Source organism: Mobula birostris, chromosome 6, assembly GCF_030028105.1.
Source record: "Mobula birostris isolate sMobBir1 chromosome 6, sMobBir1.hap1, whole genome shotgun sequence".
Classification (NCBI taxonomy): domain Eukaryota; kingdom Metazoa; phylum Chordata; class Chondrichthyes; order Myliobatiformes; family Myliobatidae; genus Mobula; species Mobula birostris.
In genome coordinates, this window is record NC_092375.1 from 184,019,341 (window position 1) to 184,033,505 (window position 14,165).

General features: G+C 42.0%; 1 protein-coding gene across 9 annotated transcripts in view; it reads left to right on the plus strand.

The window, feature by feature from the left end:
• The window catches only part of scn1laa (sodium channel, voltage-gated, type I-like, alpha), a 157,128-nt gene that overhangs the window by 36,688 nt on the left and 106,275 nt on the right, over positions 1–14,165 (plus strand). For all 9 annotated transcript variants that reach the window (XM_072259670.1, XM_072259669.1, XM_072259672.1 and 6 more), the window contains 5 exons: positions 1,770–1,902; positions 6,542–6,780; positions 9,491–9,664; positions 10,378–10,734; positions 11,993–12,469. In XM_072259670.1, coding sequence (XP_072115771.1) covers positions 1,770–1,902; positions 6,542–6,780; positions 9,491–9,664; positions 10,378–10,734; positions 11,993–12,469 — 1,380 coding nt within the window. The remainder of the gene's footprint in view (positions 1–1,769; positions 1,903–6,541; positions 6,781–9,490; positions 9,665–10,377; positions 10,735–11,992; positions 12,470–14,165) is intronic.

The window sequence follows — 14,165 nt, forward strand, 5'->3', positions numbered from 1 at the left end:
TGCAAATACAAACATAAATAATAGTAATAAATAAATAAACAATAAGTATCAAGAACATGAGATGAAGAGTCCTTGAAAGTGAGTCCAGGAGTTGTGGGAATATTCAGTGATGGGGCAACTGAATTTCGATGATGTTATCCTCACTGCTCCAAGAGCCTGATATTGAGGGGTATAAGATAGCATAAGAAAATGTTTTCTTTAAGTCATCTTATAAATGGTGCCATCAGGATAAAATATTCTATACACTAAGACATATTAAATATACATACTATAAAATACTCAGCACTAAAGCAGTCTTCAAATGAATGAAATGGTTTCATATGTTACATTCAGGCAGATTTGGATGCTTTCCGGTGCTGGCTGATGCTCAGAATTGTGGTCCTGTATGATATCTGAATATTACTTTCTTGATATGTAGTATGATACGTAAATAAAATCGGAAATACTGAAAACACTCATCATGTCAGCATCGTCTATGAAGAAATAAACAAGTTCAGCATTTCAAGCCAGTTTTTTTTTCTGAACAGAACTACCTGGTTCTGAAAACTCATCAAAGTGAATCATTAACTGACCTGATGAGTGTTTCTAGCATTTCATATTTTCATTTTAGATTTTCGGCATCTTAAACATTTTGGTTTTAAGTACTTAATTTAACCATGCTTGTTACTGTTGCTGTCAGATTTGTAAGAGAATTGTTTCAATCAAATAGTTAGTGGGTCATATGTTATCTTGCTCAACATGTGTACATCACCAAGGCTCATCAGTTCCTATTGAATGGCTGTCTCTTCCTTGCTCCATGCAGCATGTAATTTGAGTTGTCTGTTGGGGAAAAAAACACATTCGTAGATGAGAACAGTCCGCAAACTGTTTAACTGCAGATATCAGAGGTGCAAGACGTGAAACCAGCTGACTTCTTCATCAGATCCATCAACTTCTGTTTGAACAAACCTTGTCTTCTCCCTGGGTTTCAGCCATTTTCATGGAAATTTTAAAACTCAATTACATGTGGTGGTATAACACGTGCAACTTACTTACTTACAGCCCATCACCTGTATAGAGGCAGTATACACATAATGCTGGAGGTACTCAGCAGGCCAGGCAGCATCTATGGAAAAGAGTAAACAGTCGACGTTTCGGGCTGAAACCTTCATCGGTCCTGAAGAAGGGCCCCGGCCTGAAACGTTGACAGTTCGCACTTTCCCATAGATGCTGCCTGACCTGCTGAGTCTCTCCAGCATTTTGTGTGTATTGCTTTGGATTTGGAGATTTTCTGGTGTTGTGATACCCCTATAGAGGTATGGGCCACTGACATTAGCTCGCCAAAGTCTCCTTTCTCCAGGTATAGTCCACCTTATTGGTATATATTCCTCGTCTCCCAAGGATGAGGTCTTCGGAGCTTCTGTTGGCATTTCTGTAGCTCTGGGTTTTATGGGGTGTGGTTGATAGCTCCATGCCCAGCCGTCCTCCTTTCACAGCCAGGCTTGGGACCGTTCTTGGCAGAGTTAACATGTGTAACTACTGAGAGGTTAACAGTAATTCCAAGATTAACTCTGCCACATCAGCGTCAGATTTCAATCCTGTGTGTTTGTTTTTTTTCATTAATAACCTTTCCAGAACAAATTTAAGTGTAGAACAAGAGAAGTATGGGCCAAGTCTGTTAGTTACTGCTTAAATTCTTATTTCACTGTTGATGCTGTTCTTCAGAAATGTATTTGAAAATGAAAACCCAGTGAATAAAACAGAGTAATTGAGGTATTTGTAATTTGCAGAGCACCAATACAGAAGCCATCTTCAAGAAGAGGAGGTCAGGATCGAACCAAGTTTCAATGGATTTTCTGGATGATGCTATACAAAGGCAGAGAGCTTTAAGCGTGGCCAGTATTCTCACGAATACAATGGAAGGTTTGTCAGGAATTTTTATTACACTTTAGCATCTCCTAACAGTTGTGTTGGAAAACTGCAAACTCATTAGTCAAAAACAAATGAGGCAAAGTTTCCTAAGAGTATGTTTGGCGTACTGGATCACTTAGATGTACTTCATGAGGAAAACCTGTCGGCTGGGGAGGAACTCATATTGCTGTAGCAGCCCTGTTGGCTTACTTTCCATTAATTAAAATGATTTGTGAAATCAGGTGAGTACCTTTATTGTTCTGATTTCCCTCTAGGCACAAGTGTCAGAGAAAATCCAGTATGCCGAAATACTGGAGCTGTAGAATCTGCTGCAATAACATTTCATGAAACAACTACCAATTTAATTCTCAGAACATCCGGGTTTTGTATTTGTCACTGTGCTGCTGTGTTTGTGATTGAAGAGAGTATAGGCAGAATGTAAGAGTACACAGTACAGGATTTAGACTGCTAAATTGGTGCTGGTTCCTGATCTCCCAGGAGGGTAAGGTTAATTTCCTGATGCTATATGCTATGCCTCCCTTGTTGAACAGATGAGAGAGCCTTGGGGAGAAAGACAAATTGGTGCACATCATGTTCCCGCAGTATGAGTGCAATTTTCTGACTGACACATCTATTAATTCTGTCCGTAAGTTTTCAGCAGTAGAAAATGTTAGGTGGTCACTTCAAAAGTAATTTAAAGAGTTCTCCACTGTTAAATTTCAGAGAGCTGAGCAGTAAATCTCCTCCTTGTAACTAATGCAGCTCCCAGCACAGACTTAATGATGCTTCCTGCAATGTCTTAGAATGTAATTTTTAGCAGCTCTTTAGTCACCATCATCGTTATGTGCCATATCATATGACATAGTCAAACATGGTCCTATGACCATGATTGTTCTTGGCAAATTTTTCTACAGAAGTGGTTTGCCATTGCCTTCTTCTGGGCAGTGTCTTTACAAGATGGGTGACCCCAGCCATTATCAATACTCTTCAGAGATTATCTGCCTGGAGCCAGTGGTCGCATAACCAGGACTTGCGATATCCACAAGCTGCTCCTATGACCATCCACCACCTACTCCCATGGCTTCACATGACCCTGATTGAGGGGCTAAGCAGGCGCTACACTTTGGTCAAGGATGACCTGCAGGCTAGCAGAGGGAAGGAGTATCTTACACCTCCCCTTTGATAGAGACATATCTCCACCCTGGCACGCAGCTCTTTCATAAAGTCTGGGAAACAGCTTAGTTTGAATCGTAATTCAGATATTTAAATAGTGGGAATATTTGCTCCATTGCGAAGATTCGTAACTCTCCTATCTAGACCAGAGGTTGACATTTGTTACATCCAAGATCCAAGATTAAACTTAAATACTGTAAAAATATCGTAGCGTCTGAGGATTCTACCAGATGCTGAATTTTTCAGTTATTAATTCTTCTGTGCAAATCAGTAAGCTTACTGTGACAATAATTGGGGCAAGCAGACCTTAAATTTTTTTAACTGCCAATTGATTTCTGAGACTAATCCAATAATTTTGCTGGAAGTGAACAAGTTAATTCTGACTGTGCCTGTGATATATAATGACCGAGGGAGCTGATGGAAGTGTAAGCGGTTAAGAATCCAATGTAGAGTGAAAAGCCCAAATCAGGCTAACTTGTAGCCGAGGACTAAAGTTTCAAGATTCAAGGTACATTTTTATTAAAGAATGTGTGCAGAATACAACCCTGAGATTCATCTTCCCTCAGACAGCCACAAAAGAAAGAAAAACACACAAAACCCAACACACAAAAAAAGAACAAGTTGAGCAAACAGCAAAAGAGAGAAGAAGACAGAATATAAAATATCAAACCACCGATTCACCGAACAGTCCAGGAATGCTGAGTTTCAGCTCAGTTCAGTTCAGTTTAATGATGTGTTGTCCGTTGACCGCAGGCCACAGTGCCAGGCCACCCCGACCAAAATCACACAAAATAGCAACAAAAAAAGGAGTGACCAGAAACCAGAGTTGCAGAGGGAATTGAAAGAGGACTGCTAGAGGATGTCAGTGTGTGTTGGGAGGGGGTGGGGGTGAAGTGTTGGTGAAATAGGTTGAAATGGAAAAGGTGACCAAAGGAAAAGATAATCGAGCTGAACCGGTAAGAACATGCAGGTAGGAGAAGGCGAGACTGAATCTTCCAGTGTTCATACCAAGTAGGCTGGAGGCCACCTAAATGGAGTAAGAAGTGTTGTTCTTTTATTTTGTGTTTGACCTCACCATGACAGTGGAGAAGGCCGAAGACAGACAAATTGATGTGGGAATGGAGAGTTGAAATGAAACCAGAAGCAAGCTCAAGTTGAGTTCCTTTCCCATTCCTACCTACATTCTCTCTCCCTTTGTTCGCTTTTTCCATTCCTTCTCCAACCCTTCTTAGCTCGATTCATTGTCTGGCACTGAAGCATAGTGGTTAGCACTTTACAGTACCGGCTAATACAGATTCAATTCCCGCCACTATCTGTAAGGAGTTTGTATGTTCTCCCTGTGATCACGTGGGTTTCCTCCAGGCGCTCCGGTTTCCCCCCACAGTCCAAAGACCTACTGGTTGGTAGATTGGTTGGTCATTGTAAAGTGTCCTGCGATTAGGTTCGGGATTGCTGGATGGTGCGGCCCAATGGGCCAAAAGGGTGTATTCTGCTCTGCACCTTAATCAATCAATCAATAAATGCATACATCCGTCTGGTTTCACCAACCCATCCTCCGGGTTTCTTATACCTAGCCTATTTTTCCTATGTCCTCCCTTGCCTGGTTCCATCTGCCCAGTTTTCTCTGTCTCTTTCCATCTTTCATCATCTGCTGTCTCAAAAATCCCCTCTTTTCACACAAAACACCACCCCCCCATCTCTAGCTCACTTGATTCTGCCTACCAGCCCTACCCTATCCCTCCCTCTCACCTCTGTACATGGACTCTCTTCCCCTGCACCTCAGTCCAGTCATAGGGTCTTGACCAGATACGTCAACTATCCCTTTGCAGCTGCAGGTGCTGCTTGACTTGCTGAGTTCCTCCAGCTGTTTGTTCAGTGCTCCAGATTCCAACATCTGCATTTCTTGTGGTTCCCATGGGGAATTGTTGCTAGACTGAGGGTAGGTGTTTCCATTTGTGCCTCTACCCGAGACAGTGGACAATGTGTGATTCTTGTTGTCTTATTATGGACCTGCATCTACAGTACTGTGCAAACATCTTTGGCACAGTTTGTCAACGTGGAATGGAGAGCAAGTTTATAAATCTGGCGGGATCAAAAGCTTTCAGGAATAGCCAGGGTGGGGGGCCATTGGAGGGGTGTGGGACAGGTGGCAGAGAAGGAGTGCCAGGGGCAGGATATGGTGCACTTGAACTAAGGACTACATGGATCTGTGACAGACGAAGAGTTCAGGCTTGGGGAGGGTGGATCAGATATGATCACTTTGAATGGCATAGCAAGCCGGGAAAGTTGGGGGCGGGGTGCAGGTAGCCTATTCCTGCTCCTTCCCTCCGCTAGACTGCTGGTCACCTTTAGGCAAGGTGTAGCAATGGCTTAGCACCCTCCTCATCTCATCAGGGTCACATGAAGCCATGGGAGTAGGTGGTGGATGGTCGTATGGGCAGCTGGTGTACATCCTGGTTATGCGACTACTGAGGCCAACCAGACAATCTCTGAAGAGTATTGATAATGGCTGGGTTCACTCATCTTATAAAGACACTGCCCAGAAGAAAGCAATGGCAAACCACTTCTGTGGAAAAACATGCCAAATACAGTCATGGTCATGGCTCTTCTAATGGTGGTCTTGCTTGAATCCGTGCATTGGAAGGTACTACATGGACCAGGGCTTTACTTCTCTTGGAGTGAGTATGGGAACTCCCCCGCAACACACACAGAATGCTGGAGGAACTCAGCAGATCAGGCAGAGTCTATGGAAATCAATAAACTGTCAATGTTTCAGGCCGAGAACCTTCTTCAGAATCGAGAAGGGATGGGGGAGATGCCAGTATAAAATGGTGGGAGAGTGGGGAAGGAGGATAGCTAGAAGGTGATAGGTGAAGCCAGGTGGGTGGAAAAGGTAAAGGGCTGGAGAAGAAGGAAGCTGATTGGAGAGGAGAGTGGACTAGAGGAGGAAGGGAAAGAGGAGGGGACCCAGAGGGAGGTACGTGACAGGTGAGAAGAGATAAAAGGGCAGAGTGAGGAATAGAGGAATTAGTGGGGAAATTCCTTTACTGGAAGAACAGATCAATATTCATGCCATCATGCCAACCGTCTCTCTTCCTGCAACCTATCTTCCATGGCATCTCCTGTGTGTATAGCTGTTATCCGGCTACCATGGAGAGTGTTCTGATGACCTTTAGTCATCGGTGTGCAGCAAAGTATACACCATATTGAGTATCATGATTTTAGGAAACGCATGTTCCTGTTTTAATGCGTGTTTTTGGAGTAAACGATGCAAACACCTTTTGTCCAGTTGTATGATTTTTGAGGAGCCCCAAGTAGACACTAATGTGAAATACAGTGGAGGTTTCGAACACCAAAAAAAAGAGTGAAATCCAATGTTCTGGCCAGTGCATAAAATTCTAGGCTGCTCTTGGCATTTTCTAAACTACCTCTTTGCTTGAATGGCATTTTATAACCTTACTTTGTCTGCATTTCGTAGAATTGGAAGAATCTCGACAGAAATGTCCGCCCTGCTGGAACAAATTTGCAAATACGTACTTGATCTGGGACTGCCATCCACATTGGCTAAAAGTAAAGAAAATTGTCCATTTAATTGTGATGGACCCCTTTGTGGATCTCGCCATCACTATTTGCATTGTGCTGAACACTCTTTTTATGGCTATGGAGCATTACCCCATGACAGAAAACTTTGAAAATGTACTCTCATATGGGAACTTGGTATGTATTCACCTGACCTGGCTGCCTTACAAGGTCAGATTGTTTTTTTAAGTTTTTGTTCGCTTTTTTTAGTAGAAAGATAATAAGTTCTTTATCGTTGAATATTCTGTTAGTGTTACAGTGTAATATTCTAAAAGTGTAGTCAATTTATATTGAAACATACAAAAATACAGTACTGCTGGATATCATCTTGATTTAATACTAAGAAGCTCTCAAGACCTTCTGAATAAACTTATTTGTCCTATTTTAGTACCAACATACATTAAAGTAATGGGATTGATAATCTATCATCAGAACTTCTCCACAGATGCTCAGTATTTTCCCCTACTTTCTACTTTTGTTTCAGATGTCCTGCATCTGCAGAATTTTACTTGTGCATTAATATAATTCAGCTCTATCTGAATATAATCAGTACATTATTGTATATAACATTGGACCATGTTGCATGCTATACAGTAGAATTTTGTTCCATGCGTAATTATGTCCTTGAATCAGAATCAGGTTTATTATCATCGGCATGTATTGTAAATTTGTTAACTTAGCAGCAGCAGTACAATGCAATACATGATAATATAGAAAGAAAAAAAAGTAAATCAATTTCAGTAAGTATATATATGTATATTAAATAGTTTTAAAATTGTGGAAAACTGTAATTACATACATATATTTTTTAAAGTGAAGTAGTACTCATGGGTTCAATGTCCATTTAGGAATCATATGGCAGAGGGGAAGAATCTGGTCCTGAATTGCTGAGTGTGTGCCTTCAGGCTTCTGTACCTCCTTCCTGATGGTAATAATGAGAAGAGGGCATGCTCTGGGTGATGGGGGTCCTTAGAACTAGATGCCGACTTTCTGAGGCACTGCTCCTTGAAGATGCCGACTTTCTGAGGCACTGCTCCTTGAAGATGCCAACAAGAGAAAATCTGCAGATGCTGGAAATCTGAGCATCACACAGACAAAATGCTGGAGGAGCTCAGCACACCAAGCATCATCTATGAAAAAAGTACAGTCGACGTTTTGGGCCGAAACCTTTCGGCAGGACTGGAGAAAAAAAGCTGAAGAGTAATTTAAGAGATTGGGGGAGGGGAGAAAGAACCACTAGGTGAAAGGTGAAACCTGGAGGGGAAGAGATGAAGTAAAGAGCTGAAGTGAGAGAGGGAAAAGGGAATGGGAAATGGAGAAGGAGGGGGAGGGATTGGGAAGGCATTACCAGAAGTTTGAGCAAGCGGAACAAGTGCTACACCTCCTCCCTCACTACCATCCAGGGCCCTAAACAGTCCTTCCCAGTGAGGCAATACTTCACCTCTGAGTCTGTTGGGGCCATGTACTGAGTTTGGTGCTCCCGGTGAGGCCTCCTGTATGTTGGTATGACCCTACGTAGATTGAGAGACCGCTTCACCGAGCATCTACGCTGTGTCCACCAAAACAAGTGGGATCTCCCGGTGGCCACCCATTTTAATTCCACTTCCCATTCCCATTCCGTTATGTCCATCCATGGCCTCCTCCACTGTTGTGATGAAGCCACACTTAGGTTGGAGGAACAATGCCTTATATTCTGTTTAGGTAGCCTCCAACCTGATGGCATGAACATTGATTTCTCAAACTTCTGTTAATGCCCCCCAATTCTCCCCCCGTTCTCCATTTCCCAACCCCTTTTCCCTCTCTCACCTCATCTCACCAATCAACTTCCCAGCTCTTTACTTCATCCCTCCCCCCTCCAGGATTCACCTATCACCTGGTGGTTTTCTCTCTCCTCCCCCCTCCCCCACCTTTTAAACCTACTGCTCAGCTTTTTTGGGGGGATTCGGCCTGAAACGTTGAATGTACTTTTTTCCATAGATGCCAGGCCTGTTGAGTTACTGTAGCATTTTGTGTGTGTTGCTCTTTGAAGATGTCTTGGATACTATGGAGGCTGGTACCCAAGATGAAGCTGACTAATTTTACAACTCTCTGCAGTTTCTTTCGGTCTTGAGCAGTATCCCCCACCCCCCCGTACCAGACAGTGATGCAGCCAGTCAGAATGCTCTCGGTGGTACATCTATAGAAATTTGCGAGTGTATTGGGTGCCAATCCAAATCCTAATGAAATAGAGCCACTGTCTTGCCTTCTTTATAGCTGTATCAATATGTTGGAGCCTGGTTGGATCCTCAGAGATCTTCATACCCTGGAACTTGAAATTGCTCACTCTCTCCACTTCTGATCCCTCTATGAGGATTGGTGTGTGTTCCCTCATCTTACCCTTCCTGAAGTCCACAATCAGCTCTTTCGTCTTACTAACTTTGAGTGCAAGGTTATGGCTGTGATACCATTCAACTAGCTGGTTTACCCCATCCTGTACCCCTTCTCATCTCCATATGAGTTTCTACCATCAATGGTTGTATCATCAGCGAATTTATAGATGGTATTTGAGCTACACCTATATATGAAAGAGTATTTTTCTGTTGATCAGTGTCAAAGAAGCCAAATTAAATTCACTGTGATTTAATGTTGTAAAACAATAAAACATGAAAACTTCCAAGGGGGTTGAATACTTTTTATAGCCACTGTATATATACTTACTGTAATTCAGTTTTTAAAAATTATTATATATTGCATTGTACTGCTGTCGCAAAGTCAATAATTTTAATGACATATGCCGGTGATATTGAACCTGATTCTGATTCTAATTCAACACCCACTAATCTCTACTTCCTCCACCCATCTTCTCCAGGTATTTACCGGAATCTTCACTGGAGAAATGATTTTCAAAATCATTGCCTTGGATCCTTTTTATTACTTTCAAGAAGGGTGGAATATTTTTGACAGCATTATTGTAAGCCTTAGTCTAATGGAACTTGGTCTTGCTAATGTGGAAGGACTCTCTGTGCTACGATCATTCCGATTGGTAATTATGTATATTTTATGTCTCCCTGTTTCACATTATCAACATTATAATATACAGTACTATGCAAAAGTTTTAGCCGCATATATCTATAGTTAGGGTGCATCAGACTTTTGCACAGTACTGTAGTGATTTTATATTTTGCATGTATTTCTGCCACAAAAAAACCCACAAACTTCATGACATATGTAAGTGATGATAAACCTGATTCTGAATGGGTCTGTACTGTGGACTGAGAGTGGGAAGGGGGCAGGGAGAGGGGACAGATTAGGAAGTACCAGAGATATGTTCTGTAATGATCAATAAACCAATTGTTTGGAAACAAATGACCCTGCTTGGAATCTCAGGGCTGGGTGTGTCAGCACCTCCCCGGCACTCCTTCTCTGTCACCTGTCTCACTTCCCTACTGTGGCGCTCCACCCTTGCCATTCCCAACATCCTTTGCTCCCGCCAGATCTACAAACTTGCTCACTGCTCCACATTGAGAAATACAGTATTGTGCAAAAGATTAAGGCACCCTGGCTATATATAGATACAGTATGTGTCTAAGGCTTTTGCGTAGTACTGTATCAGCATTACAGTTGATTAAAAGTGTATTGTTTTGCTTATGTGAGTTTTATTCAAAACAGATAAGAATGTAATAATAAAATATTAAACTATTGACACAAGTAATATAATGCTGGTTTTATTTTAATCAGAAACTATTGTTTTTTCAGCTCAGAGTGTTCAAATTGGCAAAGTCGTGGCCAACACTGAACATGCTAATTAAAATTATTGGCAACTCAGTAGGTGCTTTGGGAAACTTGACCTTGGTATTAGCCATTATTGTCTTCATCTTTGCTGTGGTTGGCATGCAACTCTTTGGTAAAAGCTACAAGGAGTGCGTCTGTAAAATTCAGGAAGAATGTAAATTACCTCGCTGGCACATGAACGACTTCTTCCATTCCTTTCTCATTGTGTTCCGAGTCTTGTGTGGAGAATGGATTGAGACGATGTGGGACTGCATGGAAGTAGCGAGTCAGTCGATGTGCCTCATCGTCTTTATGATGGTCATGGTAATAGGTAATCTTGTGGTACGTAGTAAATTATTTTTAAAACTACTCTTTTTGGTTATTGTCGTAAATGTCAAGTTAAAAGCACAAAAGACAGAAGAATTGATAGTGCGTTCCAAAAATAAGTTTTTAAATAATTATCAAGACTGCTCACTGTTGATGTATCTGCAAGTTATGGCTCATCATATTGCATGTTCATATAATCATCTTGGAAATAACAATGGAAGAAAATGTGTTGTCTATTGTTGGATCTTCAGTTATTTTCAATCGCTGGGTTCTTTTAGGAGTTCAGGAATGAGTGAGAAATTTTGACTCATTGATTCTTCATGGTCATTTATTTTAATGTTTAAACAAAGATACAGAGCATTTGAATCTAAGTGAGGAGCTGAGGAAGAAAAGAAGAGATTCAATAATTTCAATATAAAGAAGATGGCACCTTTGAAAATCTATCACCTTTATACTCGAGGGAACAGAAATTCTTCAGATAAGAATAAACCAATCAATGGTTGCACAATTATAGCATATGGGTTATGTGCTAATACTCAACCCATCACAAAATGAAAAGGAATATGTAACTGCTATAACGCCTCCTGCCAGTAAGTGGCAGTGGGGGGGAGTGAACCACCATATGTTGTGAAAAATACATAAGGTGAAAATGTTAATGAAAATTACGATTTTGGTCTTGCATCAATTCAACTAATAGCTCAAATGGTTCAACTTAATATCAGAGAATGTATACAATATACAACCTGAGATTCTTACTCTTCACAGACATCCAGAAAACAGAAAAAAAACCCAAAGAATGAATGACAGAAACATCGGAACCCCTAAACCACCCCTCCCGCCTCCCACGCACAAGCTGCAGCAGAAGCCTCGACCCTCCCCCCACCTGAACCAGCAAAAGCACCAACCCTGCCCCCCCCACCATTCAAGCAATAGCAAAAGCCCCCAGAGAGATCTTGATATCGAGTCCGTCAAAAAATACTGTCCATCCTAGCACTTCAGTGTGTCAGACAGGCTCTCTCTCACCAGTGAGGGAGAGAGAGGTCACTCCTGCAATGAGAGCAGGGGACCAGCAGCTCGCTTACGATGTTACAGACTTCTGTGTAACTTCTCTGAGTCCCCCCAATCGAGGACCAACTGGCTCTTATTCACCATCAAAAAGAGAGAGGGAGAGAGGAGATTGCTCGATTATCATATAAGAAAAGAACTGATTCCAACGCTATGCATGGATGATCAGTTATAAGATTAACTTATTTTTTCTTTCTTCGATCTTCAGGTACTGAACTTATTTTTGGCCTTGCTATTGAGCTCATTCAGTGCTGACAATCTAGCTGCCACAGATGACGACAGTGAAATGAACAACCTACAGATTGCTGTGGGGAGGATACAGAGAGGCATTGACTATGTCAAAAGAAATGTGCAAGAATTCTTTCAGAAAGCCTTCATCAGGACCAAGGTCACAGAAGATATCAAACCTCTTGATGAGCTACACAGCAAGAAAGATATCTACATCTCAGATCACACAGGCGTCGAAATTAGCAAAGACTTGAACTACCAGAAGGATGAAAATTGCACCACCAGTGGGATTGGCAGTAGTTTGGTGAAATACAATATAGATGAGGGTGACTACATGTCCTTTATTCACAATCCAAGCCTGACTGTTACTGTGCCAATAGCTGTGGGGGAATCAGACTTTGAAAACCTAAACACAGAAGACTTCACCAGTGAATCAGACCTAGAAGGAAGCAAAGAGGTAAAGATATTTGCTATTTTTCTGTCACATTAAACAAATTGAGGTTCACGAATGTGATTCCAGGATTGAAAAGCTTGTCATATGAGGAGTGTTTGATAGCTCCGGGCCACTTCTCACTGGAATGCAGAAGAATCAGAGTGACTTCGTTGAAATCTATTGAATGTTGAAAGGCCTCGATAGAGTAGATGTGGAGAGGATGTTTCCTATGGTTGGCGGGGGAGGTCTAAAACCAGAAAACACAGCCTTGGAATAGACAGGTGTCCTTTTAGCATGGAGATAAGGAAGAATTTCTTTAGCCAGAAAGTGGTGAATGTGGAATTTGTTGCCATAGTTGGCTGTGGAGGCCAAGTCATTGGGTATATTTAAGGCAGAGGTTGATAGCTTCTTGATTGGTCAGAGCATGAGGGGATACGGGGATAAGGCAGGAGATCGGGGCTGAGAGGGAAAATGAATCAGCCATGATGAAATGGCGGAGCAGACGCAATCGGCTAAATGGTCTATTTCTGCTCCTATAACTTATGTTCTTCTTGTTCTATGGAATTACTGTTCTAATGCCATTATCTTTCATATAAAGGTAAGACTTCTATAGACAAATTTTTCCAGTATTTATGAAGAACATTTTAGATCACACCACTGAAAACTGTTTAAACTATGATATCTGATTGAAATACAATGAAATCATAGCTGGGATTTTAAACATACAGCTTTATTTTAAATAAGAAATTTGACTGCAATTATAGAATGAGAATATTTGTCTTCAGTTTTATTATTTTCTCATAAGATGTGGTGGCATGGTAGCGTAGTGGTTAACACAACATTTTACAGCACGGGCAGCCGGGTTCCATTCCCAACACTGCCTGTAAGGAGTTTGTACCTTCTCCCCGTGACTGCGTGGGTTTACAACTGTAAGGAGTTTGTACGTTCTCCCCGTGATCGCGTGGGTTTACAACTGTAAGGAGTTTGAACCTTCTCCCTGTGACTGTGTGAGTTTACAACTGCAAGGAGTTTGTACGTTCTCCCCGTGACTGAGCGGGTTTCCACCCACAGTCCAAGGACAGGTTAGCTGGTCATTGTAAATTGTCCTGTGATTAGGCTTGGGTTAAATCACGGGATTGCTGGGCGGCGCCGCTTGAAGGGCCGGAAGGGCCAACAGGGACGAATCAACGTACAGAACCGAGGTACAGAACTTAGTGAGCTGGTGCTCAGAGAACAACCTATCTCTTAATACAGCCAAGACTAAGGAGCTAATTATCAACTTTGGAAAGTCATGGGATGACGAGTACGGTCAGTCTACATTAATGGAGACATAGTGGAGAGAGTGTCCAGTTTCAGGTTTCTGGGAATACCTATCTCAGAAGACCTTACATGGTCCACTAACACCACTACAATAGTTAAGAAAGCACAGCAACGCTTGTTTTTCCTCAGGATGCTGAAGAAAGCTGGTCTACCTGAACAGGTGCTGGTGACCTTTTACCGCTGCACCATAGAGAGCATCTTAACATACTGCATCTCTGTGTGGTATCTCAGTTGTACAGCAGCTGGTAGGAAAGCACTTCAGCGGGTCGTCTCTAGCGCACAGAAGATCATTAGGACACAGCTCCCATCCTTGGAGGATGCCTACAGCTCTCGCTGCCTAAGGAAAGCTACAAGCATCTGTAAGGACAATACACACCCATGCAATCATCTGCTTGAACTT